General features: G+C 51.1%; 1 protein-coding gene across 2 annotated transcripts; it reads left to right on the forward strand.

Moving 5' to 3' along the window:
* Positions 1-25,253, forward strand: BLTP3A (bridge-like lipid transfer protein family member 3A). Of its 2 annotated transcripts, XM_071450399.1 has the most exons (21): positions 1-156; positions 11,397-11,559; positions 12,320-12,358; positions 12,817-12,908; positions 13,099-13,288; positions 13,439-13,579; positions 14,112-14,282; positions 14,805-14,982; positions 15,300-15,386; positions 15,517-15,681; positions 16,190-16,332; positions 17,071-17,212; positions 17,679-17,872; positions 18,094-19,625; positions 19,842-20,038; positions 20,514-20,665; positions 20,750-20,897; positions 21,822-22,093; positions 22,420-22,528; positions 22,887-23,002; positions 23,414-25,253. In XM_071450399.1, the coding sequence occupies exons 1-21, from the start codon at positions 113-115 to the stop codon at positions 23,537-23,539; spliced, it is 4,401 nt and encodes a 1,466-aa protein (XP_071306500.1). In that variant the 5' UTR covers positions 1-112; the 3' UTR covers positions 23,540-25,253. The 2 variants fall into 2 exon arrangements, with proteins under 2 accessions (XP_071306500.1, XP_071306501.1); XM_071450400.1 differs by lacking the exon at positions 23,414-25,253 and having other exon boundaries at positions 22,840-22,935.
* The last annotated feature ends 78 nt before the right edge of the window (positions 25,254-25,331 follow it).

The raw sequence follows: 25,331 nt of genomic DNA on the forward strand, positions 1-25,331 counted from the left end.
GGACGGGGACGGGCGGTGCGGGAAGGGGCCGGCCGGGGGCGGGCGGTGCGGGGCGGAGCGGGCGGTGCGCGATGGGGTCCTGCCGCCCGCGGGCCTGACCCGCCGGCCCGGCATGGCGGGCATCATCAAGAAGCAGATCCTGAAGCACCTCTCCCGGTGAGCCTCCCGCTCCTCTTCCTCCTTCTCCTCCCCGTCCTGCTCATTCTCCTCATGCTCCTCCCGGGGGGCTGCGGGGGACGAGGGCCGGGCCTGGCGGTTTGGGGCCCGCCGGGCAGCGCCGGTGCGGAGCTGCCGGGCCCGGGGGGCTGAGCGCCCGTTCGGGCCGTGGAGCCGCCGGACCGGAGGGGTAGTCCGAGGGTCAGGGGGTGTCCGAGGGCCGTGGGCACTGTGCTGTCCAGGGGCAGCGGGCCCAGCCTGGCCCTGCCGCCCCTCCCCGGGTCGGAGCCCTCCGAGCCCGGCTTTCCCCGTGTCGGTGCCGCCCTGGGCCGCGGGCGGCGGCAGTGGAAGTTCGGGAGGCGAGAAGGGAACACAGAGCTCTAGGGGGGTGTTGGCGTTGTATTCCGTCATTTTCAGTGAAGTTCGTCGGAGGGGCGTTGGGGAAAAGCCGGTGTTCCCGGCGTGAGGCTCTGCCGGGAAATGCATCTGCGGCCGCGGCTGCTCGGGGCGGGCCCCGGGCACATAGCGGTGCCTCAGTTTCCCTTCACGGCGATGAAAGCGCTGCCTGTGTTATCTCATGGCTGCGGGCACGATCCCGCATCGCTGCGGGGTCAGGGCAGCGTGAACAGAAAGGCGCCGTGCCTGTGAGGGTGCAGGTGAGGCCACAGCTCTGCACAGCCCTTGTCCTCTCTGCTTTCTGAGCAGGTCCTTTCCATCCCTGCTGCTGGGCACGCTCCGGTGCACAGCGAGGGGTCTGTAGTGACCTGTGTGGGGTCAGGGCTGGTGTGATCCATCAATCCCAGCCCTCTGAGGTGGATCCTGGGGGTGTCTGGAGCCCCAGACCATCCCCACACACCCTGAGTGGGCAGTGCAGTGTCTTGGAGTCGCCAATTTCCATGCTCCGGCTCTCTCGGCACTGTCCCGAAGGAGGAGTGATGGAGCTGCTCTGGGTGCTCAGAAATCCTTAAATGGATTTCTGACATCCCAAGTTTCCGAGCTTTCTGTCTCATTCACCTCACACAGGTGTGTTGTGGTCAGTACAGATTCAGCCTCCTGGTACGGAGGCATTGAAGTGTTTTATAGCACGGAGAGGTGGGTGAGAGCAGTTTTTGATGAAAGGTAAAACAGAGCTGGGTGTTATCCTGGGTGCTGTTCTCATGGACAATTCTCTTTCTTTACATAAATACAGTTTTGCTGGTGCTTTTGCTTAATTTTGTATTTCAGTCTCTCCTTACCACTGCTACAGCATATTCTTACCCAAAGTGCCCTTTTTCCCTCTGATTGGACCAGTTCTTAGTGTTCACCTGTGTATCCTTTGGGCGGTTCCAAGGAGAACAAGGAGTCCCAAAATATTCAGCATCTCTGCCTGTTTTCCTGCTAGCTGGACTTTGTTGTTTGGCTGATTGATCTGATTCTGCCCCTCACTTGAACAAGGATTGTGGATCTTTGCAGAAATGAAATTTGAACCCAATTTAATGGTGTATAAAAAAGATTAATTCTTTTTGTTTCAGTTTTATTTTGTCCAAATACCTCATCCTCACTTTAGGTTTTCTTTCAGCCACGCTCATTTGCCTAGAAGAATTTTGCTACTGAATCATTAATCTGCCTTTATATTCTGCTCACATTTGCATATGAAATAATTCCTTGTTCTTTTTGTTGTGTCTCTACTCGGAGCCCTTTCTGCGCGGGGGTGTGGTTTTTTTTGTCCCTCTTCCGTGTGGAAATTTGCAAGAAAGCGGTCAGGAGAGGCAGCTGGATCAGGGCAATGTGAATGAGGAGTTTCACCTGACTGTTCCTGTGATCCCACATCACCTGAGTGGCCGTGGTGGTCCCAGCAGGGATTGGTACAGCTAGGCTTTGCCCAGTTGTGAAGGTATTTGAGGAGGCTCAGCCTTGTGTTGTGCTTCAGCTCTTAAATTCCTAGAGCAGGAGAACCTAAAAACTTGCGGAGCTTTCGCCATCTGTGCCTTTCACTCCTTTGTCCTATATTTAGCTTGGAAAAGCAAACAGATGAGGTGGTTTCAGTTCTTGCTGCTTCCAGGCAGGCACAGGGCTGCAGTGCTGGGGAGTGTTTGGAGCCCAGCATCAGGGACTCCCCCAGAGCTGCTGCCTCTGAGCATGGCTGTGCTCCCCAGCCTGTAATTATCCATGGAAGCACATCTAATGCTTTAAAATAAAATCACTGAGCTGCCTCTACCTCTTCCTGGCCTTATTTGACAGGAGCTTCTTCTCGTTGTCTTTTTTTTTGTTCCAAGCAGTGTTGGCGTAGCCGCAGCAGATCCGCGTTCTCAGGGTGTGACAAAGGCCCTGTTTATCCACAAGCTCAAACGGCCTCAACTTCATGTGCCACTTTGGGATTTGAGTTCTCAGCACTGCAGTGGGAATCCTTGCCAAAATGGCTTTTATTTAATTTCCTTGGAGAGGTTTATCCCCTGCTGCCTGTAACAGCTGCTTTGTGACGTTTTCTTTTGGGACACGTGTTGAAGCTTGTGAGCTTGTGGAGTAACAGGCACACCAGACATGGCTTCCAGAGGAAATGCAACGTGCAGTCCTGCTGGGAAGAAATAAAAGCTGGTGTCAGCAGAGGAGCAGCTGGACTGGGATTTGGGGGCAGGTCTGAACACAGGGGAGACCATAAATGTGTCTTACTGTGACGGAAACCCCAGAGAACTGCAGCTGAGGAGTAACTTTGGGAACCTCTGAGAGTGGGGTGAAAAGGGAGCAGAGGAGAAATGAGAGAGGGGTTAACAACAGCAGAGGTTGCTGAGAGGAACCAGAGAGGTTACAGTTACCAGAGAGGAAAACCTGTGTGGAAAACCAGACCTGTTCGCAGAGGAGAGTGCCGAGCGTGTGTCACCGGTGCAGGCAGATGTGTAACAGGTGTGCAGCACAGAAATGAGTGGATGGCAGATTGTGGATTTGGCAAACTGTCCTCAGCACAGGATGGAGCCACCTTTTCAGGTAAGTGAGATACAGGATTTAGAAACAAAATTAAAAATACTGTTAGGGAACAGAGCAGGGGAGCAGCATGTGCAGGGTGCAGCACTGAGGTGCTTATCAGGGCAGGTCAGGTACTCAGCCAGGAGAAACAGCATCGTGTAGCTCCTCATAAATGGTGCTGCACCTCAGTGGAGGGATGGAGGAGAGCCTCTCCACTCCAGGGATTAAACCTTGCATCCCCTTTTCCAGGAGAGGTTGCCTTGACTCCTCCCCTCTCTGATTTGCAGCTGATGGGTAAGTGAAGGCCAGGGAGGCTCATGATGTGGCTGTAGTTTGTTCTAGACCCGGACACGTGGGTGTGACAGCATGTGCTGAGCTGGGAGCATGTGGGCTCCTGGGTGCTCTTGTTTCCTAGCTTGGATGTGAGCATCTCAGAATCCCTTCCTGGCCCTGAAGATGCCTTTGGCATTATCCCTTCCATGCAGTTGTGCTGCTTCTGTGCCAACACAAGGAGCTGAGATCTGGCTCCCAGACCCAGCACTGCTCTGTGTGTGAGCCCTGCCTGTTCTGCAGCTGGCTTTGGGGCTGTCTGGGGCTCCTTGCTCAGGGCTGTGACTCCTCCCTGTCCATCCCCACCATCAGAGACCTGCACTCAGGCTGAGGCAGGGCACAGAAAGGCCTTTGCAGCTGTGGCCATCCTGCCAGGGAGTGAGAGATTCCTGGGGTCAGCATGGCAGAAATTGGATGTGCTATCTCAAGGGGACCCATCCCTCTCCTCAGAAAAGGTGGGCAGATGAGATAGAGCAGTTCTTCCACCAAGAAGATGGGATTTGTTCTGTGCCATTCAGGAATCATTGGAATAGGCTCTGTGGCTTGCACCAGGCAAGTCAGGCCATGTCACCAGCTCTGCCTTTGCCCAGCACAGGAGTGCAGGGAACTCTCTGAGTCTAAAGAATGCTTTCCCCCCTCAGCTTAAGTTTCTGGCCCAAGTGCTGCAGTCTGGGTGCTGCTATAGGAGAACAGACCCTGAATTGCTGCTCTGTTTGCTCTCCCTTGCCCTGAAGTGTTTTGCAGCATCGCTGCGTGCTGGAGCACCGCGCTGCAGCTGTGCCCTTGCTGCAGTCACAGGATGGCACACGCAGCTCCTGAGGGCTGTGGGACACCCTCAGAGCCAGGAAAAGCTACCACCAATAAGAGAGATTTGCTTACTAGCAACCCTCCAGGCTTCTCCCAGTTTCCTGACCTTGATTATAAATTACCTGGAAGCAATTTAGTGAGCGTGGTGGGTAAGGAGGAAAGCAAGGAAACTGAATCTGGGAATGGCCTGAGGAAGCTACAGAATCTCAAGTGATTTAGGCAGCAAAACCTCTGACCAGCTTTGTAATTCTGGCTTTAGCTGCTTGAATATCCTCCTTTTGGTGATCAGGGAAATTTCTGTGATGATCTCTAAGATGATCATTTGCCTAAAATAGCTGTTGCAGCAATGGGAAGTACATGAAACCACAGAGCTGCCAGCTGTTAAAGGCTGATAAAAACTGTTACTTCTCCATCTGCACTCATCCTGCTCCTGCAGTTCAGCACGTGCTCTTTGTCCAGGTGATGGTTCCTTGGGTGCCCCAGTGCCCAGGGTGGATCCAGAGCATGAAGCAGTTTGTGGCAGGACTTTATGGGGCAGTTTATGAGGAAGGAGCTCTGCCAGGTCCCAGCAGCTGCTGCAGCACCAAACCCCTGGTGATGAGCTTGTCTCTACGTTCTTACAGGTTGTGCCCAGCCAAGCATGTAAGGCTGGATGTAAACCCTTTACTCAGTGTTTGAATTTGGAAATATCTTGTTTTCCCAGTACATTTTGATGGCTTCTTTTACTCTTAAAAATGTTAATATAGTGGAATTATTGATGGCAAGGCAGAACCCCAAACTAATATGAGTAAAGTAACACAGATCTGCCTCTTCTTTGTTCAAGACAGGGCGGGGAAAAGGAGTGGGCACAGACAGGACATGGCATTTTCCCTTCACAGAGTCTGAAGTCTTCCCTTACAAAGTCATGGTGGCTGTGCTGCACTTTGCTGGGAGAACCAAGGGATCAGTTTTATGGAGCTGCTGGGTGCAAAGTGTTTCCAGCCACTTCTCCTTGGCTCCAGACACGTGTGTGCTGTTTCTGGAATGCTAAATAGACTCTTGTTGCAGCAGGGGTAAATTACACTTGAGTAGCTCAGGAGGAAAATGTGGCCAGAGCTCCTTCACTGCAGCTCTGGGCTTGCAGAGCCCTGCACTGACCCTGTGGAGCCTCTCCAGAGTCCTTCAGCCTCACTGATGGAAAGGGGCTCCTCTTTCTTATTCTCCTGGATTCCCTGAGCCCTTGCCTCCCCTGCAGCTGCTCAGTTGAGTCAGAATTAGGTAAAAACCTGTTTGTTTCTGCACACTGGAGACTAAAATGATTGCAGGACAAAAAAGCAGAGCTTTGGACTAGTGCTTGTATTTATTGGGTTTCTTTCTAGTTTTCTTTCATCTGTTATTTGCTTGAGGATTAGGTTTGGGAAATTCCCTGGCAAGTGCTGAGGGTTTACATTCCGGATTTGTTGAGAGCATGGGGCAGCTGGCATTTAAACTTTACTGAGTGTCAGGCAGGGAGCTGGAAATAGCAAAGGGAAGGTGGAGTTCAGCCCTGGCAGAGGCCTGGCCTCTTCTCCTCTCAGCTGAGTTCCTGGTTTGTTTTCTAGGGCTCCCAGTAGCCAGCGAGGTGCTGGTGGGGATGAAGCAAGGTGTCTCAGCCTTCAGAATGCTGTAGAGAATAATAGAGAAGTTCAGAATGCTCTGGAGAAATATTTGTTGAGACAAGAAAGTGTCCTTGGTGCCAGGGGAGGCTGCAGCCTTGGGGAGGAGTGAGCTGGAATTCTGCTCTGTGTCATGGTTCTGCCTGATCTCCTTGGAAATGCTGATTTTTCTCCCTGTGAGTTTAACTCTGAATTGAATCCCTAAGCTTTCCCTTCGCCTCGTTGTGTTGCAGGAGGTAACACAGAGCCAAGACAACTGCTGACTTATCAGGATGTTTTGTGTTTGGCTTCGGGTGGCTGAGAGGCCCAGCCTTTCATTCAGTGCAGCTGAAGCCTGGAAAAACAGAAAGCTGATAATGGAAAGCCACCAGCAGTGGCCCGTGTGTACAGGGACACCAGATGTGCCTAAATCCACCCTGATAAGGAGTGTGGGATGGGCTGGCACCTCCTTAGGTGGAAACTGTTTGCCCTGTAACCCAAGCAGGGTGAATTTCTCAGGCCCATTGTCCACTTGGGAAGGAGTTCCTGCCTCCCAGGATATCTGGGGTACACAGAGCTGTGCCCAGGTGATGAGATGATTATAAACGTGCTGCTTTCTGTCTTCTTAACAATTGGGCAGTTTGGTGTTGATGGGATTCCCTTAAACTCTAAATGGCTTTGTGCTAAGAGGGTGTGATACCAACTCCATCTCATGCTGCAGTAATTAGTCCCATCCTCTGCTAATTCAGCGAGTTTCTCTTCCTCCTGTGCAAGTCTGCAGAGCAGCTCTGTGCCCACTCTCAGACAGAGTAGTCCCTGCTAACACCAACAATTCGAGGAGGTAAAATGGCTTTTCTTCCTGAAAAAGCTTTTAGTTCTTCCTGTGCGTCTTTGAGGCAGCTATTTTTTCCCTTTTTACAGAAGTTTTGATCACTTGCCCAGTTTTATTTCCTCCAGAATTATTTTTAAGTTCATCCTCAGTCATGTGTGCTGCACTTAAAGCTTCTGCTGCTGCCTTCCTTGAGAGCAGCCCTGATTTGGAAAGTCACTCACCTTTCCTTTTAGCAGTCATGAATCTTTTGTTCTAGTAAACATGTTATATGGCTTCTGAGATAAGAGGTTCTAATTTGAGGTGAAATGTCACATCACAGAGATTTTTGGATAGTGGAAGATATTCCCAAGGAAGATGGAAATCCCACTAAATTCCCTGTCCAAAACCAGACCAGGCAACACTTGAAAAGACTTTTGGGAAGGAGCAAATCTGTGTTGGTTAGAATACAGTTGGGGTTTTTTTTTGCTGTGTCCAATTCCTGTCATAATTGATTAAATTACATATTTGTATTCCAAATCAAAGCGGAAAATCCTCATCTCTTCCCCTGCTGTGACTCTTGTGGAGGCAAAAACCCCAGTGGTTCCTGGGCTGGTTTCCCACTGGGCTGATCAGTTCCTCCTTTCTGCCTTACCTATGTTTGGAGGGACTTTCCAGCTGCTCCCTGCAGCTGTGCCTGGTGTCACAAGCCATGCACTTCATTCTGCTAAGAGATTTTGCTTGCCATTAAGCAAAATCAAGGTCACTGATGTACAGCTAATTAGTTCTCCCACAAAATAGCCATAGTGACAAAGGTATTAATAGAAATAAAGATGCTGGTGTGGAGCTGGGGGTGGTGGCTGTGTACAACAGCCAGTGATGACTGCAGGGAGGAGGCTGAGGCAGAAACTGAGGATTTGAGAAGAAGGTTCCTGATCCATGTGGCAGCAGGGTAATGAGACAGGGATCTGAGGAGGAGTTTTATGATTTCAGATGTCTTCTGACATTATCTGTCCATGCATTTGCTCAGTTGGAGACAGTGTGGCGAGACAGCTACAAATGTGAACATAAATTTATTTATGATGCTAGCCTGGCTTTGGGCCAGCGGTCAGATTTACCCAAATTCCTCTTGCAATCAGTGAGTTTGTGGCCTCTGGATATGCAGGCTGAGGAACTGGGCAGTTGTTTTCAGTAGTGACATCATGTTTTGATATATAGTCAAGCTGATGATTGAGCAAATAGATTTTCAGGCTTGACTTTTGTCAGAGTAATCCCAGCAGGCTCAAAAGGAGTGCTGCCCTGTGAGTTTACTGGCTCAGCTCTGCTTGCCTTCTGATGGAGCTGCAAAAAAAAAAAAAAAAAAGTGCAAATATCCTCTGGTGTCAGTTTTCCCATTAGGCACCATTTTCATTCAGTTTTCCCTCAGCCAGCAGCCCCTGCTGCCAAGGCTGTGTCTGGGGGTGAATGGAGAGAGCCTGCCAGCAAACATCTGACACGTTCTGCCCTCGCTGCTTTTCCTCCCCTCGTGCTGACCAAAGCAGCAGAGACTGGCACCTGTGAGCTCTGTGTTCTCAGGAGCTCTCACCTGAGGCCTCCTGTGTCACATGTGGGTGGGAAAGTGGCTCCAGTGGGGAGCTTATTCCAGTGGAAGGTCTGGGATTCCTGTACAGGACAGCAGCTGAAAGCAGGGGTTGACAATGGGCAACATACCCTGTGAAGTTTGGGCCCTGGTTTAAAAGAAATAATGTTTCCATTTTTCCATTTGAGGTTTGTTGGTTTTCTTTTTCCGGACCCTCCAGCTTCTGTTGTCCCATCATGGGTAGGGTCTGTAAGCGCTGCTTTGGGGGAGGAATGGCACATTTTGGTGCATAGAATGCCTCATGAAAGGTTCTTTAATGGAGCCTGGTAGCACTGGAGGTGGGTTTGGTACCTGCCCAGCAGGATCTCTGCAGCCTTTCCCTGGAGATGGTGATAAAGAGTTGCTTGGTTTGGCTGGATCAAGTTTCATACCTCACTCTAGACTGTGTCCTGTTTCACAGCTTTGGTTCTTCCACAGTGTGCTGGTATTTTTTATACACCTACACATTGAAGGAAAGCGATGCCCTGGTTCAGACATGTGCTTGTGTTGCTTATAATCAAAACAAAAAAAACCCTTGTATTAGAATAGTAAAGGAAAAAGCAGACCTTTATTTGGAAGCTTCCAGGTGTCCTGCTGGTGATGGGAACACCCAGAACTGAATTTCTCCAATTTTATAATGTTAATTAGGATATCTAACAGGTACATACTTTAGGAGATTCAGTTGCCCCAGGAACCTACCCCTGGGTCAGCTCCTTGGAGTTGGTCCAAGGGGTCCTTTGACCCACTTCTTATTATTTCTTTTTGCAGGTCCCCTCCTTGGAATAGGACTAAACAATATTTCAGGAATGTGTTTAGAAGGTCAGCTTATTGTTCTAAAATCTAGGGGAAAAGGGTAGGAAAACTACTGGAGCTGCAGCCATGCATTAGCAATCCTCAAAGCTACAAATGTATGAAAAATATATAAAAAGCTTAATCATCTTTCTCCCCTTTAGAGACTTGTCAATATAGAATTATAGGCAACACTTGTACTTTTCCTCTGCATTACCAGCTGAAAGCAGCTTCCCCTCTGAGCACTCTTATCCTGGGATGAGGCTCCAGCCCAGGGATGATCCTTCAGTGCAGGTGTGAGAAAGCTCAGCCAGTGGGAGCTGATCACTGCCCACAGCAGCTTTTGAGCTTAAGTCCTGGGTATTACCTACCTGTCCATGTTGTGTTTGGTTTATTCTTAGCATCCAATCCCAGGCAGACACGGTGACATCAGCTTTCAGCAGAGCTGCTCCTCTGACACAACACAAGGGTGCTCCTGGATTGCCTCTGCAGGTGTTTGCTCCCATTTTCAGCCGTGTCTGGGTTTGTGGGTGCTCACAGCAGGACTCCAGGCCCAAATCGTGTGGATTCTCAGTGCTCCCTGCCAGAGGAGCAGCTGTTGGAGCACACTCTGCAATTTTCAGTTTCTTGGTGCTGATGCTGAGAAGCCAGGTTAACCTCAGCCACCTCCCTGGGCGTGTTCAGACAAGAAGCCTGTGGTTAGAGGGGGTGATGAGTCTGAAGGGAATGTGCAGCCTGGCAGGTGCTGTAACACTGGTGTGAGCTGTCAGCGTGTCCCTGTGGCTCAGGGCAGGGAGGGGACAGCATGTTGCCCATAATTCTATATTGCCAAGTCTCTAAAGGGGGGAATGATGTTTTTTTTATATTTTTTTCATACATTTGTAGCTTTGCAGATTGCTAATGCATGGCTGCAGCTCCAGTAGTTTTCCTACCCTTTTCCCCTAGATTTTAGAGGAGCTGTCTGCAGGGGAAGAGCAGCAGTGGGCAAACTCACAGCTGTGTGCTGCCCTCCCCTTCCAGCAGTGCTACACCAATACCACGGGGTTGACACCAACATCTCAACGCATCTATCAGACTTTCCCTTCCAACAAAATGTTTGGAAAGGCCCTTTTGCCCCTGGAAGCCCTGGGCTGATGGCTCAGCTGCTGCTCCAGTGCCTCAGCCAGGTTTGTGCTGCACCCTGAGCTCCTGCAGCAGCTGCAGTGTGGCTCTGATTCCTCCTGGAGCTGTGGCTGCTGCAGAAGCCCTTGGTGCCTCCCCCAGAGCAGTGCCCACACTGTGGGTGCAGGGGCAGAGCCTGCTCCTGCTTAGGCTGACAATGGGGCTTTCTTTCCATCCTGCCTCCTGGACCACTGTGCAGAATGAGAATTAGCATTGGCGTGGAGGAATGCGTGAAATAAGCCCTGGATTCAGTGGTGGGAAAGTTGTCTGGCAGGAGTTCCTCAAGTGACATTGGAATGCAGCCCCCTGCTCCCATGGAGGCAGCTCCTGCCCTGGAGAGGGGTTTGATGGAGACAGGAGGGGTTTTGCTGCCACAGAGGGGTTCTCAGACATGGAGAAGTGTTGATAACACTTGTACAGCCTCTGTGATCTGCTGCCCTCTGAACTGGCCCCTCTGTCTCCTTAGGGGCCACTCTGCTTTTGATAAAGGCAGAGCTTTCACACCAGGATCCCCTGCTCCTGAGCAGTCCTGCTGCAAGTGTTTCATCCATGACACTGGAATTGTGGGCACACGAGGGGTGTCAAGGGCTGCACCCAGGGGAGGTGGACAAGGGCAGCCCTGGGGAGGAGGAATTTCAAGCAGAGAAGACAGAGGAGGGAGCTGGGGCAGTCTCTTGGAGGGGAGGTGCTGCCCTGCTGACCAGAGAGCAGGCTGGGATGCAGTGGTGGTGTTAAAAAGAGACAGCCACAAAAGTCATTCATTAATGATCTTTTGCTTTCCTGGGTGAAAAGAATCTAGAGAATTAAACTTTCCACCGCTGACATGGCAATTCTGAGGGCAGTAAAACTGCTGAGCTGTTGGAGTTTGCCTTTGGTTTTCTCTGGTTTTGTCCTAGAGCAGTTTTGCTGGTTCCCAGGATCCAGAGCTTTAGAAGGAAATGTTCAGTTTCTCAAACCTGAATTTAGTTTAATACAAAAAAATTCCTCCAAATGTCAAAGCGTAGAAATATTTTTTTTTTCTGGAACGACCAACTTGCCTTGGGTTTAAAAATGTCAAAAAGGGTTTAACAAAACAGCAAACAAACTCTGGTATTAAAATAAATCTGAAATGCTCCTGCAGCCTCAGCAGCTTTGCTGGGGGCTGTTTGTGAGTTTTCTCTTTCTTCCCTTGTAGGTTTACCAAGAATCTCTCTCCAGACAAAATCAACCTGAGCACACTGAAAGGTCAGGGGCAGCTGACCAACCTGGAGCTGGATGAGGAGGTGCTGCAGAATGTTCTGGAGCTGCCCACCTGGCTCGCCATCACCCGGGTCTACTGCAACAAGGCTTCCATCAGGGTGAGCAGAGGCAACTTTGAATAGATGAAGTTATCCATTTACAGGCAGAATCACTGAGGTTCGACATGGACTTGCACTTTGCACACTGAACTCTTACAAATTCTTCCTCTTTGTGCTTTTTAGAGCAAAAAAATGTGGTTTTTTAGTTGTTATAAGCTGTCAGGTTGTTTGATTACATGTGGCTAAGCACTGTTGCATTACATGAACTCAAAAGTTTTAAGGACATCAAAGAGACTTTCTATAAAAGAAATATTATTCTACTCTGCCAAGTGACAGTAAAAATGAGCTTGTCTTACTCATCTGATGTGCTCTGTTTTTAGAGTCAGATCTGCTCAGTTTAGTAACAAACATTTGTTCTCCCTCCTACAAGAACTGCAGAGTGAACGTTGCTGTATGAAAATAAAATGGAGCTTTTTGGTTTGTGCACAGTCTTTAAAAGAGTTGTGTGCCTTCCAGTAACAGCAGCAGTTAGTTGTAAACTCTTAAAGGCCAGGAATGTTCCCCACAGCAGAATCTGACCTGCAGAATATCTGTTACTCCTGATGATATATGAGATCCAAAAGCTCAGCTGGGTTTGTAGATCTGGTGTCTGGAATGTCTTTTCTCTTGTCTGTGTCTCTGTTTGACCTGGATACAATGAGACATTGCAGACATTTCTCAGAGAAATGGGGCTCAAAGTTTGGGCTGAGAAGGTTTCCTGCAATTTCTGAAATTTTCCAATGCAGGGATCACTCTGATAACCTCAACTTTATCGTTTCAGATCCAGTGGACAAAGCTGAAAACACACCCAATCTGCCTGGTAATGTTGCCTCACTTGTCTTCTTTCCTTCCTTTCTCCCTTCTTCTTTTCTTCCTTTTCTTCCTTACTCTTTTTAATCTCTTCTACTTGAGAAAAATTCTGGAGAGGGAAACCATCAAGTGCTCACATTTTCTTGGGACCTGAATCCTCCAGGCCCTTAGCACATAGGGGACAAGTACCCTCCTGTGAGTCCCTCATTTCACTGCAGGATGGAGCCAGATGAGCTCTCAGGGAAGTCCAGGGCTACCTTGTGCCTGGTTTTTGTTGGTTGTTTTCCCACTCCTGGGGTTTCAGGTTACCCACTGACACTGATGGTGTGAGAGCTTTAACACATGAGACTCTTGGAGCATTGAGACTCCAGAGTTGGTTCTCCCTGCCCTGGTATCTCACCCCAGGGCTGGTGGGCTGGGCTTGAGGCTGGCTGTGGTGTTCATGGCTCCCTCTTTGTGTCTCTGCAGTACCTGGACAAGGTGGAGGTGGAGATGAGGACGTGTGAGGAGCCTCGGCCGCCCAATGGACAGTCCCCCATCGCTCTTGCTGCTGGACAGAGGTCAGACCCTGAGCCCTGCAGCTTCTCCCTGCCCTCCTGCTGGGGTGTGGGGGCTGCTGTTCTCCTTGATTCACCACTGGCCTCCCTGCTCTAGGGTTTAAGTGCCTTTGGTGCTGCTTATAAACCTCTCTGTGTGAGCCTTACCTCTGCCTACCTCTCATTGTGACATGGAGGGATCTTCTCTTTGCAGTGAATATGGCTTTGCTGAGAAGGTCGTGGAGGGGATGTTTATTGTTGTCAATTCCATCACCATCAAGATTCACTCCAAGGCCTTTCATGCTTCTTTTGAGCTGTGGCAGCTCCAGGGCTACAGTGTCAACCCCAACTGGCAGCAGAGTGACCTGCGCCTCACCCGCATCACGGACCCGCAGAGGGGAGAGGTGAGCCTTGGCTCAATCACAGAAGGAAAGTGTGATGAATGGTTTTTTCTTGTTTCATTTCATGTCTTCTGAGTGTTTTGGGGGTTTTTTGAATCCTTGAAGTTGTGCAAATCTCAGCATTTTCCTGTTTTTCTCCTCCCTCCTGGGCAGGTTCTGACGTTCAAGGAGCTCACCTGGCAGACCCTGCGGATAGAGGCAGATGCCACAGAAAATGGTGATCAGGATCCTATCACCACTCCTCTGAGACTCATCACCAACCAGGGGAGGATCCAGATCTCTCTCAAGAGAAGGGTGAGAGTTTTCTCCATGCTTTGCAGGATGTGGTCTCAGTGCCTGGTGCAGAGATGATGCATATTTCCTCCCATAGTCCTCAACAGCCCTTCTCTCCCTTCAGAAATGTTGAGCCCTAACTGATGTATCTCTCCATGTTTTCTGTCAGAGACAGCTGTGTTCTTAGCAAATGTCAAAGCAGTTTCTTTCCCAGGGGAGGATCTCGTGGATGGAGTGAATTTTTCAATCTGTTTGAACATCCTAAGGAGAGCTGTCATCTCCTTACTGGGAGCTGAAAGCCTGGCAGGCTGATTTTTAGCTGTCAGTGGAAATGTGATGATTTTAAAAAAAATGAATTAAGCAGTGAGCAATTTGTCTCTTAAAGAGGAGGTGGCTTTGACTGCTATCCATCTGAGAGGAGGTGCTGTGGATATGCACCAGATACCATCTCTCAGAGGAGTTTCACAGCAGCCTCCCTTCTTTCTGCCTCTGTCTTTTGGGAAGACTGTCTGTGGAGTCAATTTTTGAAGTCCCTAACTTCTTTCTATTTCAGACCAAAGATTGCAACGTGGTGGCCTCCAAGCTGATGTTTCTGCTGGATGACCTGCTCTGGGTGCTGACAGACTCTCAGCTGAAAGCAATGATGAAATATGCTGAGTCTCTGAGTGAAGCCATGGAGAAATCTGCTCAGCAGAGGAAAAGCCTGGCACCAGAGTCTGTACAGGTGAGTTTGGATGTTGGTCTGCCATGGAAAAGGGCAGTTTCTGTTTGTGTGGCATCTGGCCCATATTCACAGCATTTTCCCTGATGGGAACTCAGGTCAGTGTCATGTGGGCTGTGGGCTGCTGTGGGGTAATGAGGTGACCAAATGAGTGGGATTCATTGCCAATAAAATACATCTTCCAAGTCAAGGATGAGGGAAGAGGAATATTTCTGCTGGAGTTGGAAGCTCCAGGGAAGCAGGGATGCACACATAGTGCAGTGAGGTTGCACAGGAGGCATGGGGAATACTTGGCCCTTTTTGCCCAGGAATCTTAAAACATCTTCCAAGAGAAGTGCAAGCAGCTGGCAGAGCCACAGACAAAGGTGAGAGCACAGGAGAGGATCCAGATCCTGGGAGCCCCAGTTCAATCCTATAAACCAATGCCTTAGATGCTGGAAGATTTGCCTGAGCTGATTTATTGCATTAAAACCTCAGTGTTTTCCCTCTCTCTGAGCTCTCACCGAGCTTGTCCCTGTCCCACAGATCACCCCCCCTGCTCCCAGTGCCCAGCAGTCCTGGGCTCAGCCCTTTGGAGCCAGCCCCAACGCCAGCAGCATCGGGCAGTACTTTGACAAGCACGACATGAAGGAATCCTCCTACCACCTGCTCATCTCCCGCCTGGACCTGCACATCTGTGATGACAGCCACGCCCGGGAGGCAGGTCAGGAGGGAGGAAAACATCCAGAGGGAAAAGCAGCAGCCAAAGCAGTGATTTTCTGGCTGGAAGAGGGTCGGGGTTCTGCAGTTTGGGATTTGAGTTTCCAGGCCTGGTTCTTACCATATAAACCATTGATTCAGGTGTTCTTCTCCTGGCCTAGGACAAGATTTTGGTGCAGGTTGCTAAAGGTGATACCCTAATCCTGGCTGTGGTGTCAGTTAATCAGTGGGGGCAGTCAGAGCAATGTGGTTCTGAATTCTCCTGGATCAGGGCTCAGATTGCAGAGCTGACCATGGGTTCCTCTGCTCTGTTCCTCACAGGTGCTCAGAAGCATGGGATGCTGGGCGGTGCCATCCAGCTGACCTTCAGGAGGATGGCTTTTGATTATTATCCTTTCCACAGGGCAGGTAGGGAGCCTGTGGCCTCACAACCTGAGGAGGGGGGGTAAAAAAGGAGTTTAAAGAAGTGTTCTAATTGCAGGCTGGACTAGAAGAAAGAAACTGCATTTTTAAAGCTGGGATGTTTGCTTTTCTGCAGGAGATGCCTGCAAGCATTGGGTGAGGTACAGTGAAGCAATGGAGACTCGGGGACAGTGGGCAAAGAAGTTGGTCAGTGAATTTCAAAGCAAGATGGAGAAGTTTTATGAAGAATCAGACCCTGTGTTTGCCAGGACTCCACTTTCTCCTTTCAAAAGGAAACCAGGTAAAGGTATTTGATAAAACCAGTGAAGCAGGAGGTGGTACCAACTTTGCTCCATCCAGCAAAATCTTTAGTTGCCTGTCCCCAGCTGAGCAGACTGATTTGTTGGTGCAGGAATGCATAGCACTCTAAAAATCATAAATATAATAGCAAAGGAAAGTGGCTGGGAGAGCACTGCAGCAAGGCTGCAGTGGATTATTGTTGAGTTTCTCTGTAAGATACAAGGATGAAATTACATACTTAAGACCTGGCTTAGGAGTGTGTTCTCTTGCCACAGAACAGACTCACCTTTCACAGTGTTCTTCCTTCAAAAGTCCTCAGTGTTTCTCCTGCCCAACTGTGTTCATCCCTTTCTAATTCTGGGGCTGTTAGTTCTGCTCAATAAGCACGGAGGTGATGGTGCAGAGAAGGTGACTAACACCCTGTCTGTCCCCACAGAGCCTCCCCAGAGGAGCCCCCCAGAGAACTGATGGTGCAGAGAAGGTGACTAACAGCCTGTCTGTCCCCACAGAGCCTCCCCAGAGTCCCCAGAGGAGCCCCCCAGAGAAGGGCCGGGCTCCCCCCACGAGCCTCCCGCGGCTGCGGCACCCGCCCTGGCACCGGCTGCGCTCCAGCTGCGTGCTGCTCAGGGTGGATGACCTGGATGTGCACCAGGTAGGAGCTCAGCACTGCCTGCACGTGCCAATGGCACTTCTAAAATGGAAATTACATGATTCAATATGTAATTCAAGGTATGATTGAAAGGATCATGCAAATCCTACGACATCCGAATAGCTGCCCGGAGAGCCTAAATGCTGTTATGATGTTGTCTGTGAAACTTTAAACTCAAGAGTGAACTGCTGATAGTTTTCATGTTCAGAGAGAACTGCTTAACCACAGGTTTCTGCCCCCTGTTCCTACACCAAGCATCAGGCAAGCTCAATGTAAAACATTTCATGCCTTTGAGAAGTCAGTGAGGATGTGGATTTTTGACAGAGAAGGAGTAAGTTTCACCTCACGTTTTCTGCCCTGGATCAGGCCCTGCATCCATGTGCCCTATGTCCATCCAAGAGCTGGTTTTGCTCTTGCAGCACCAGATACATGATGCACTTGCCAAGGTGTTGCTGATCTTGCAGACAGCTGTAACAGATTTCTGTTCTGTTTGCTCATGTCACCTAATTCTGCTTGTCACAGCTCTTACTTGCAGTGACAGGAGACACAAAGAGCTAAATTCCCTCAAAGGAGAGGAGTTGGCAATATTAGCAGGTAGAAGAAAATTATGCTTTTGCTTGAAAGCAGTGTATGTTTGATATGTAAATGAGGCAGATTGAATACAGGCAACTGTGGGGTCACTGGGGCACTTGGGTTTGCCAAGTCTGAGTTCTGCACCACTGCATTTCCTTCTGTTTTCAGGTCTCTACAGCTGGGCAGCAAAGTAAGAAACCCTCCACCTTGCTTTCCTGTAGTAGAAAAATCTTCAAGCTCCCTGACCAGATCTCTGCAATCCATATTGAATTCACAGAATATTACTTCCCAGACAATCAGGACTTTCCAGGTAATACATCAAGGTTAGCACCTTCTTTCACAAGTTTCTTAAAGAGTCATCAATGGTCTGGATGTGTTAACCCTGTTAGACGTTCTCTGTCCATTGTTGTTTGGTTTTCTGATGTTTGCCATCCTATTTTTTTTTTTCCCTGTGGGAAGGTGGGATGGAGTTTGTGCACAATGTGGAAGCAGAGCTGTGCTTGCAGGAAGGAATTGCAGCAGCTGCTGTTTGCCCAGTTCCTGGGGTTCAGCCTTACTGAGAGCTCTGGAGCAGGGCCATGGGGTGCTCTGGGTGCTGTCCCAATGGAGCACCTCATTCCTCTGGGTGCACCACAGCTGCTCCCCTTCTGAGATGTGTCTCGCAGGGCTGGTGAAACCCCTGCATTGGTGCTGTCAGTGCAGGTTCTGCTCTGAGCAGGTTCTGCTCAGATCACCCAAGGGGCCTTTCCTGCTATCATTAATCTCTTTCCTTCTAGTTCCATGCCCAAACCTGTACGTGCAGCTGAACGGCCTGATGCTCACCCTGGACACACCAAGTGTGCTCTGGATAAACCTCTTCTGCCTGGATCTGTGTCGCAGCCTGGAGCAGTTCAAAGCCATCTACAAGCTGGAGGACTCAGGCAAGCGGGATGAGCACGTGGATGTCCGGCTGGATGGCTTCAGGCTGAAGGTATCTTTCTTTTCCTTCCTTGCCCAGCCTTCAGTGTTCTATCTGTGAAAGAAACAAGAGACCAGGACACAGCTGGAGTCCATAACAAGGAGACAAACCTGCTGCCTTCCTCTGACTTTGCTCTGTCTGCCTCTTGTGTTGGTTTTGTTGGGTTTGTGCTGCTGGAGTTCTCATCCAGAATAAACCTCTGCTATTCCTTTCTCACCTTCCTTCCCCTGCAGCTCAGCATCCCCGTGGATAAGAAAGTCACAGACCACCGGGACCGGCCTCAGGCCCTGTGTGTTTGCATGTCAGAGGTGACAGCCACCAACACCCGCCACGCTCCCTCCTGCAGCTGCCAGGACCTGCAGAGCCTCTTCAGGAAATTCGCAGGCTCCGAGTTCTTCCACTCCAGCTACGCCGCGTTCCCCCGGGAGCAGGGCAGCTTCAGCCTCCTGCACACCCTGTTCCTGCGCCACGCCTACCACGTGGAGGACAGGCCACACAAGCACCAGAAGCTGCCTCACAAAACCTCTGCCTCTGAGGATCTGTGGTCCGTGAATTTCAGTGAGCTCTCCCTGGGATTTGAGGGGGCCGAAAGCTCCAAGGGCAGAGCCCTTAGCTTTGTTGACCCTTTTCCCCTTTCCATATGGGCCTGCCTGCCCAAGAGGTGGGGGCAAGCTCAGATATCTAAACGACAGGAGCTGGCCACCTCTGAGGTGAAAATCAAGCCTTCTGCCAGCTTTAGCAACCACTCCAAGAATGAGAACCTCTCCAGAGAACACAGTGTTTGTCAAAGATCAAAGACTGACCAGGATCTGAGGAATATCTCTAAGGCTCCTGACACGATGGATGTCTTGGGAGAATCTGACTGTGAAGTTGATGATGGAGTAGACAGTAAAGAGCTGGAAGCCTCTGCTGATATCCACGTGCTCATGTCCTCCTCTGTCCACGTCAAAGTTCGGCTCAACCACTACCAGTACTTGGTGCTGCTCAGGATGAAGGAAGTTCTGCAAGCACTGCAGGAGCAGCTGGCCCAAGATACCCAGGAAATGACTGGGTCTCCTTTAGATCCCATGTCTGCTTGTGTGGGAGTTATGTTCCCCAGTGCTGAGGTGGCCCTGCTCATGGCCCCTGCCCCAGGGTCTGTCGTGGAGCCCAGGTCCCTGGACTCGGACACAACCAGCCTGATCGAGTCCGAGCTCTCACCCTCAGACAGCAAGGAGGGGCTGGCAGCTGAAGAGAAGGAGCTGAAATCAGAGAGCAGTTCGGAGAAGGGCTTGGGCAGCACCTCAGAGCTCCCAGAGGACAGTGGGATCCAGGACACCAGTGCCAGTGTCCCGCTGGAGAGGCTCCCGAGGTCCGCGAGCGACGGCGCCCTGAGCACAGCTCCCCGCGGTAAGGGCGCAGAGGAGAAAGCCTTGATAGAGGAAGCACACGAAGCTGTGGAAGCCCTGGTTGCAGAAAGACCAGCAGAGACCAGCAGCCACCCTCAGAGCCCCCCTGCTCTCCCTTCCAGCCCAGCCTCGGACGCGCAGCCCTCGGGCAGAGGAGGTGTTGCCCTCAATGGCCAGGCCGAGCTCGTCCCGCTGCGGAGCATCGAGGTGGAGCTCTCCAGTGCACTGCACATCACCAAGGACGCCACCAAGGAAGCTCTGCACGCCACCATGGACCTCACCAAGGAGGCCATGTCCCTCACCAAGGACGCCCTGAGCCTGAGCAGGGACAAGATGACCTCCACCATGCAGAGGATGCTGTCCCTGCCCCCAGCCAGGTGAGCAGGCCAGGCTGCTGAGCTGCAGGAGGGGAGACAGAGCTCCTCCCTTTCTGTCCTTTGTATCTGGGTTGGAGATGGGTTAAGTGTTCATCTCTGGGGCTGTTCTGAGGGTACTCAAGTCTGACTTGCAAGTGGTCAGAGACCAGCCCAACACTCAGATCATCTGCAGGCTCAGCTGCCTTTATCACTGGTTTCTGTTGGGTTTTTCTGTAGGGATTCTGTGCCCAAAGCAGAGGAGGGAGCGCTGACCCCGGGCGGGGCGGGCAGCGGCCGGATGCGTTTCTTCTCCATGAAGAGAACCTCATCCCAGCATTCCTTTGACACCACATCCGTGGATGGGAGTGGCCCTGAGGACGGGCTGTCCGTGGACAGCGATGGCAGTGATGGCTTTGTGATGCTCACAGACTCTGGTAAAGCCCTTGGCTTTTCTGTGCCCACCCTCATCTCACAGGGGTGCTGCTTTGTGCCACCTCATCCATGCTGTGTTCCCATGGAATCACTTTTGCTGCTCCTTGTTTTTGAAGGTCTTATAGGAGTTGCCTCACAGTGATTCTTTCTGCTTTTGTAGGTGCCTGTTCTTTGAGATGAGGAGGGTAAATCAGTGTGGGGTGACCCTGCATGTCCCAGTGGTGTCCTGAGAGCTGTAGGGGCTGTGATGTGCTGGTGGTGGGTGGCACAGAGCATCTAGGAAGGGCTGGTTGGATACTGGGTGCTCTGGATATCTTTCACTTCAACCTTGTGTTGCTTAAGCTCATCTGAGGAGCTGGAAGAGAGATGGATCTCCAGAGGATGGTACCTCCAGAGAGGCCAGAGATTCAGGCAGATGCTGATGTCAGGACTTCCAGAAAAAGAAATGGAATTGAGTAGCTGTTACTTCCATTTCAGAACCCAGCCTGGACCCCCTTTCTTCAGGGCAGCTTCCCCAGGCCCACAATGACACGGGCAGCAGAAGCAGCCTGGTGGCAGAGGATGAGGGTGGAGTGTCCCCTGAGGTGAACAGCTCCACATCCCAGAGTGAAGACCCCAGTCTGCAGCTGGTCAGTGCCTGGCACTGGGATTCTGTCCCTGAGGGCCTCTGGAGGTGTTTGCTGTAACCAATGAGCTCCTGGTGGCTGTTTCAGGTGTCTGTCCTCGTGCTGAAGATGAGTGATGTCAACTGTGCAGTAGAGGTACAAGGAGATGATTTGTCTGTGGCTTTACAAGTGATGAAGGTGGTTCCAGAGCAGCTGAACAACGTTGGCATGTGGCAGTTCCTGCGTGGCTACGTGGGTAAGATGCTGCTCTGGGACTCAGCTGCACTGTTAGAAGTGGCTTTTATACCAGCCTCCCCCAGGGAATATTCCATTAAGTGAGGCCTCAGTGTTTGGGGTGGGTAGGATTGAACACAACTCATGTGTGAGGGTTCAGATCTGGCATTTGAAAGATGTTTCCCAAGTGCCTACAGAGTCAGGCTCTGTGGTGCCTAGTAATCATTGATTGGGAGTTTTTAAATTGCTGAAGATGCATGAAATTCATTAAAAGAGTGAATAAAGCTTTCTAGGGAAACTGTGAAGTTCTTCCTGCTCTGAGGAAAATGCTTTTGGTCTAGAGTACTTCCCCTAAATCTGAATTAAAAAAAACCAACAAGCCAAACCTTAAAACAATCAACTATCCCCCCCAACACCCCCAAAAATGTAGCCCAAACAAAACCAAAAGCAGCTCCAAAACGGAAGGGGAAGTGTGAGCAGTTCCCAGGCTGTTGATCCTGCCTTTCCGAGTCCTGCCAGTGCCACGGTGGAGCCAAGGGATGAGGAAAGGCTGGTCAGCTCTGGAGAGTGAACCAGGGCACTGGCTCAGCTGTGGAGGCAGAGCTGGGGCACTCTGGAGGGCAGCTGGGAGGGTTCTGGGGGGCAGACTTGGGGCAGCTCTGGAGAGTGAGTGGGGCACTGAGCCAGGTCCTGCACAAAAACAGGGGCCAGTTTTAAAGTGTGGTGAGAGAGGGGTGTGCCTGGGACCTTAAATGGTCCAGCTCCAGTGCCAGCTCACTGATGTGGGCTCTGAGTCCTTCAAAATCGGGATTTCTCTCATGTGAGGGGTGATGTCAGACCGAGGTCACTCGGCTGCATTTGGGCTGAGCTGGGCTTTGCACAATGCCCTTTCTGAGCTGATATCTGACCACAGGCCCCGTTGTGCAGTGAGATCTCTCTGCCCCAGCTCTAGGAGACCCAGGAGGGGAGAAGGCTGCGAGCCCTGAGCCCAGGCAGCCCCAGCCCGAGGTGTCCCTGCGCCTGCAGTCGGGGCCGCGCGCGGCCGCTCTCTCGCCCCTGGCTGAGCACAACGGCTTCCTGCAGCTGCTGCTGCACAGCCAGGCCACCGAGCTCTGCACCTCCTGCCTCGCCAGCCTGGGACCCTTCCTGGAGGATGAAATCATCCCAGAGGTCATCCCCATGGAGATAGAGGTGGTGGATGTCAAAATCACCTTGAAGGTGAGAGATTCCCCCCAGGGCAGGGCTCTCTTGCAGGATTGCACGTGGGAAGGGCTGTGGGAATGCTGGGGGCCTCTGTAGAGCTTCTCTTCTCCTGAGACTGTTTGGTTTTGCTTCTAAAAGCAAAACCAAACCTAGGGATGAATAAGGAACACAAGGGGAGTGTGTACCTGTGCACCCTGTACATAAAGCCAGGCCTTTCCCTAGGGCGGACTCACCCAGTGCTGCTGGTCAGGAGCGCTGCTCCTGAGGAGGCTGCAGGCAAGGGAAATCCTTTCAGGAGCTGTCACAGCTCCTCATCCCTTCTCTGCTTCATGTTCCTCCAGGATGACACCCCCCCAGTGTACCCCACCTCCCCTGGCCCTGTCCCCATCACCTTGGCAATGGATCATATCGTGGTGAGGCGCCGGGATGACGGTGTCTTCTATCTCACAGGTGAGTTACCTCCAGTTTTATTGTCCCTCTGCACCCCCAGGCTGTGCTGGAGGAGACTGGGATGTGCTGGTTGCTGCTGGGAAGGATGGGCTCTGAGGTGGGAGCAGTCCCTGCCTCTGTTCCCTGCTGTGAGAATTCGTGTCTGGTGTTTCCTTAAACACACAGACAGGATCCATTATTACCTTTTATTTCTCCATTGAAAAAGGGGAAAGAGAATTTTATTTCCCTGTGTAACAAGTGGGGGAATAAAAAAGGAAATAAATTAATTAAGGGTTTTTGTTGTTTTTTTTTTTTTTTTTTTGTTCTGAGAGCCCTGTGTGTGAATGTCCACACCTGAGTGGGTTCTGTTGCTTTCCAGCTCCCCAGGGGAAGGACTCAGTGAAACAGGAAAAACCTGTGTCAGTCCCTGAAGAGCAGAAGGCCTCATCAGAGTCTGTCTCACCAGCCCCAGCAGCAGGAGCACGTGGGCTGCAGGTGAGTCACTGCTGCCTGGACAACAGAGAGCTGGAAATTCTCTTTTGCCTTCGTGTGTTTGCAGTCCTGGGCAGGTGTGGTGAGCTGCAGGAAGGGAGTGCCCCAAGGAGCAGCCTGTGCCTCCTCCCATGAGTGTTTTGAGGAGTGAGGGCACCTTGCCCAGCATGAACTCACTTGTTCCCTTTCAGAATCTGGTTGGGGATTGTTTTCTGATTGGCTCCATCTTCCCCACTGTGTCCAGTTCCTTGTTGGAAAAACAGGACTCGAGAGGTTCCCAAAAAGAGAATTTCTGTCAGTGTGGTTGTGTCTCGCTGTGTAACTGATCCCAAAAGTTCCTGCTTTGGTTTTCCTTGGAGCAGCTCACTGTGTACCTTGAAGACTCCTGCCTTGTTCTCTGCTTGTCTCCTGCAGCTCAAGCAAGTGCCAGAGTTGCAGAGGGAGCTCCAGACCATGAAACTGGCCCTGGCAGAAGCCAACATGGACAAAGCTCGCCTTCTGCAGGAGATCAGGAAGTACAACCCCCTGTTCCAGCTCTGACACTGCCAGGGACAGGGCACCAGCACCAGCAGGGCAGGTTTGGTCATTTCGCTGCCAAACGGGTCCAAGTCCAGGACTGAAACCAGCTGTGACTGCAGAGACTGGGCAGAGGGAGGGACAGAGGGGCCTGGCTGAGAGAAATGGGGGGAATGAGGAGGAGTTTGCTCTGCTCTGGCCTGGGAATGCTGCACTGAGCCAGGCCATGGTCAGCCCACCAACACCAGGTCAGATGTGGGGTAGACACCCCATGTCTCCTCATCTCTGGGTGGCTTTCAGCCTCCAGCTTTTGTGGTGACTTCTGGAGAGGGTCCATGCTGGGGTTTCTGCTTCTTTCACCCTTCCTTGTTGTGTTCTTGGCCAGCTGTGCTCGCCAGGGCCCACAGCAGGAGCAGGGTGGCCACTTCAGCACCTGGGCAGTGACAGGACAGGGGTGGCAGAAAGGTCAGGGCTCTGCTGGGGGAGCAGGGCTGCTGTCACTGCAAACAGGGATGGGATCCCACTGTGCAGTGAGGGCACACAGCTCACTGTTCCCACAAGAACAGGGTCAGGACAGCACAGAAATTCCTTCAGATTCCCTTTCCCACCAGTAACTCCTTGTGTAGAGATGGATGCAGTGTATGAGACTTAGTCCAGTTCATTCCCACTTAATCCCACAATGTTTGGCTTTATTGGTGCAGGATTAATTCCTTACAAGGCACTGTTAAAACTTTTACTATCAAATAATGGGGTGAGGGGAGGTTGGCTCAGTCTCAGGTGATGACCTGGGTGTTTTTGGGGTGCACCTTGTCCTCAGAGCTTTGTGTGCCTGAGTTTCCCACTGGGGAGGAGGAGCTGAGGAAGGAGCTGTGGGGTTTTCAGCACTGGGTGGAATCTTTGAGCAGGGCTGAGGGGCTGCCTGGGATGGGATCCCAGAACCACCTGCCAGCCCTGATCCCAAAAGGAAATCACTGGAACACCCCCGTGTGGAGCAGCTCCCTGTGAGCACTGCTGGGAACTGCTCATGAGCAGAATTTGGATTTTGTTTCACCAGACCTTTGTGCTGCTCCCTCTCCCTGTGGGGAGCAAGAGCTCTGAGAATTGCCTGCCTGGGGTGGAATGCCATGGTATTCCTGCTTTTTTTTTTTCATTAATTGCTTGAAAATGGGAGGTTTCTCTCTTCTGCTTTTTCAAATTTTCATGACATTTTGTGTGAGTATGGGAAGGCTATGCCAAGGGTTTGCCCAGCCTGCAGGGCCCCACAGCTCCTCCCATGTGTGCAGGCTGAGCACAGCTGGGGCCAGGGTGTTTACAGCAAATTCCTTGCTCCAGCTCCTTCAGTCAATGGGTTTTGTTGAAGAATTCAAGCATTTCCTTTGCTCTGAAGACCAAGTAAAAAGAACTGTAACCCAAAACCCACAGACATGGGAGGACAAAACCTCCTGGGTCCCCACAGATTGTAAATATCAAAGTTTACTTTGTGGAGCCTCTTATTTAAGGATTCTTCCTCTGTTCCAGTGAGAGCCCAGGGAGTCCTGCCTGGCACAGGTGCCATGGGACAGCACGTGGCCTCAGCACCTCTCACAGGGCCCCTGGAAAGGGAGGGGGGGAATGTGCAAGTCTGAACTTGAATTTACATTTGAATTTTAGGCAGTATTGCAACTTTGCTGCAGTTTGTTTCCACTGATGCATTTATTGGTTCTATGAACCAGGAGCAGAATTAAACTCATTAACCTCCTTCCAGCCTCGGGTCTCTTTTCCTGCTTTTCCCTCCCCCTCCATCCCAACACTGCTGGTTTTGGGGCAGCTCCTGGAT

Source organism: Agelaius tricolor, unplaced genomic scaffold (assembly GCF_023055355.1).
Source record: "Agelaius tricolor isolate 1412-34295 unplaced genomic scaffold, bAgeTri1.0.p SCAF_30, whole genome shotgun sequence".
NCBI lineage: Eukaryota > Metazoa > Chordata > Aves > Passeriformes > Icteridae > Agelaius > Agelaius tricolor.

What these genes read in the sequence shown, in the direction of transcription:
- BLTP3A (XM_071450399.1), top strand. Translation starts at nt 113, where the DNA reads ATGGCGGGCATCATCAAGAAGCAGATCCTGAAGCACCTCTCCCG. An exon ending in ATGACCTGGATGTGCACCAG is followed by an intron (nt 16,333 to 17,070) that starts GTAGGAGCTCAG and finishes TTCTGTTTTCAG; the next exon opens with GTCTCTACAGCTGGGCAGCA. An exon ending in GTTCCTGCGTGGCTACGTGG is followed by an intron (nt 20,898 to 21,821) that starts GTAAGATGCTGC and finishes TCTCTGCCCCAG; the next exon opens with CTCTAGGAGACCCAGGAGGG.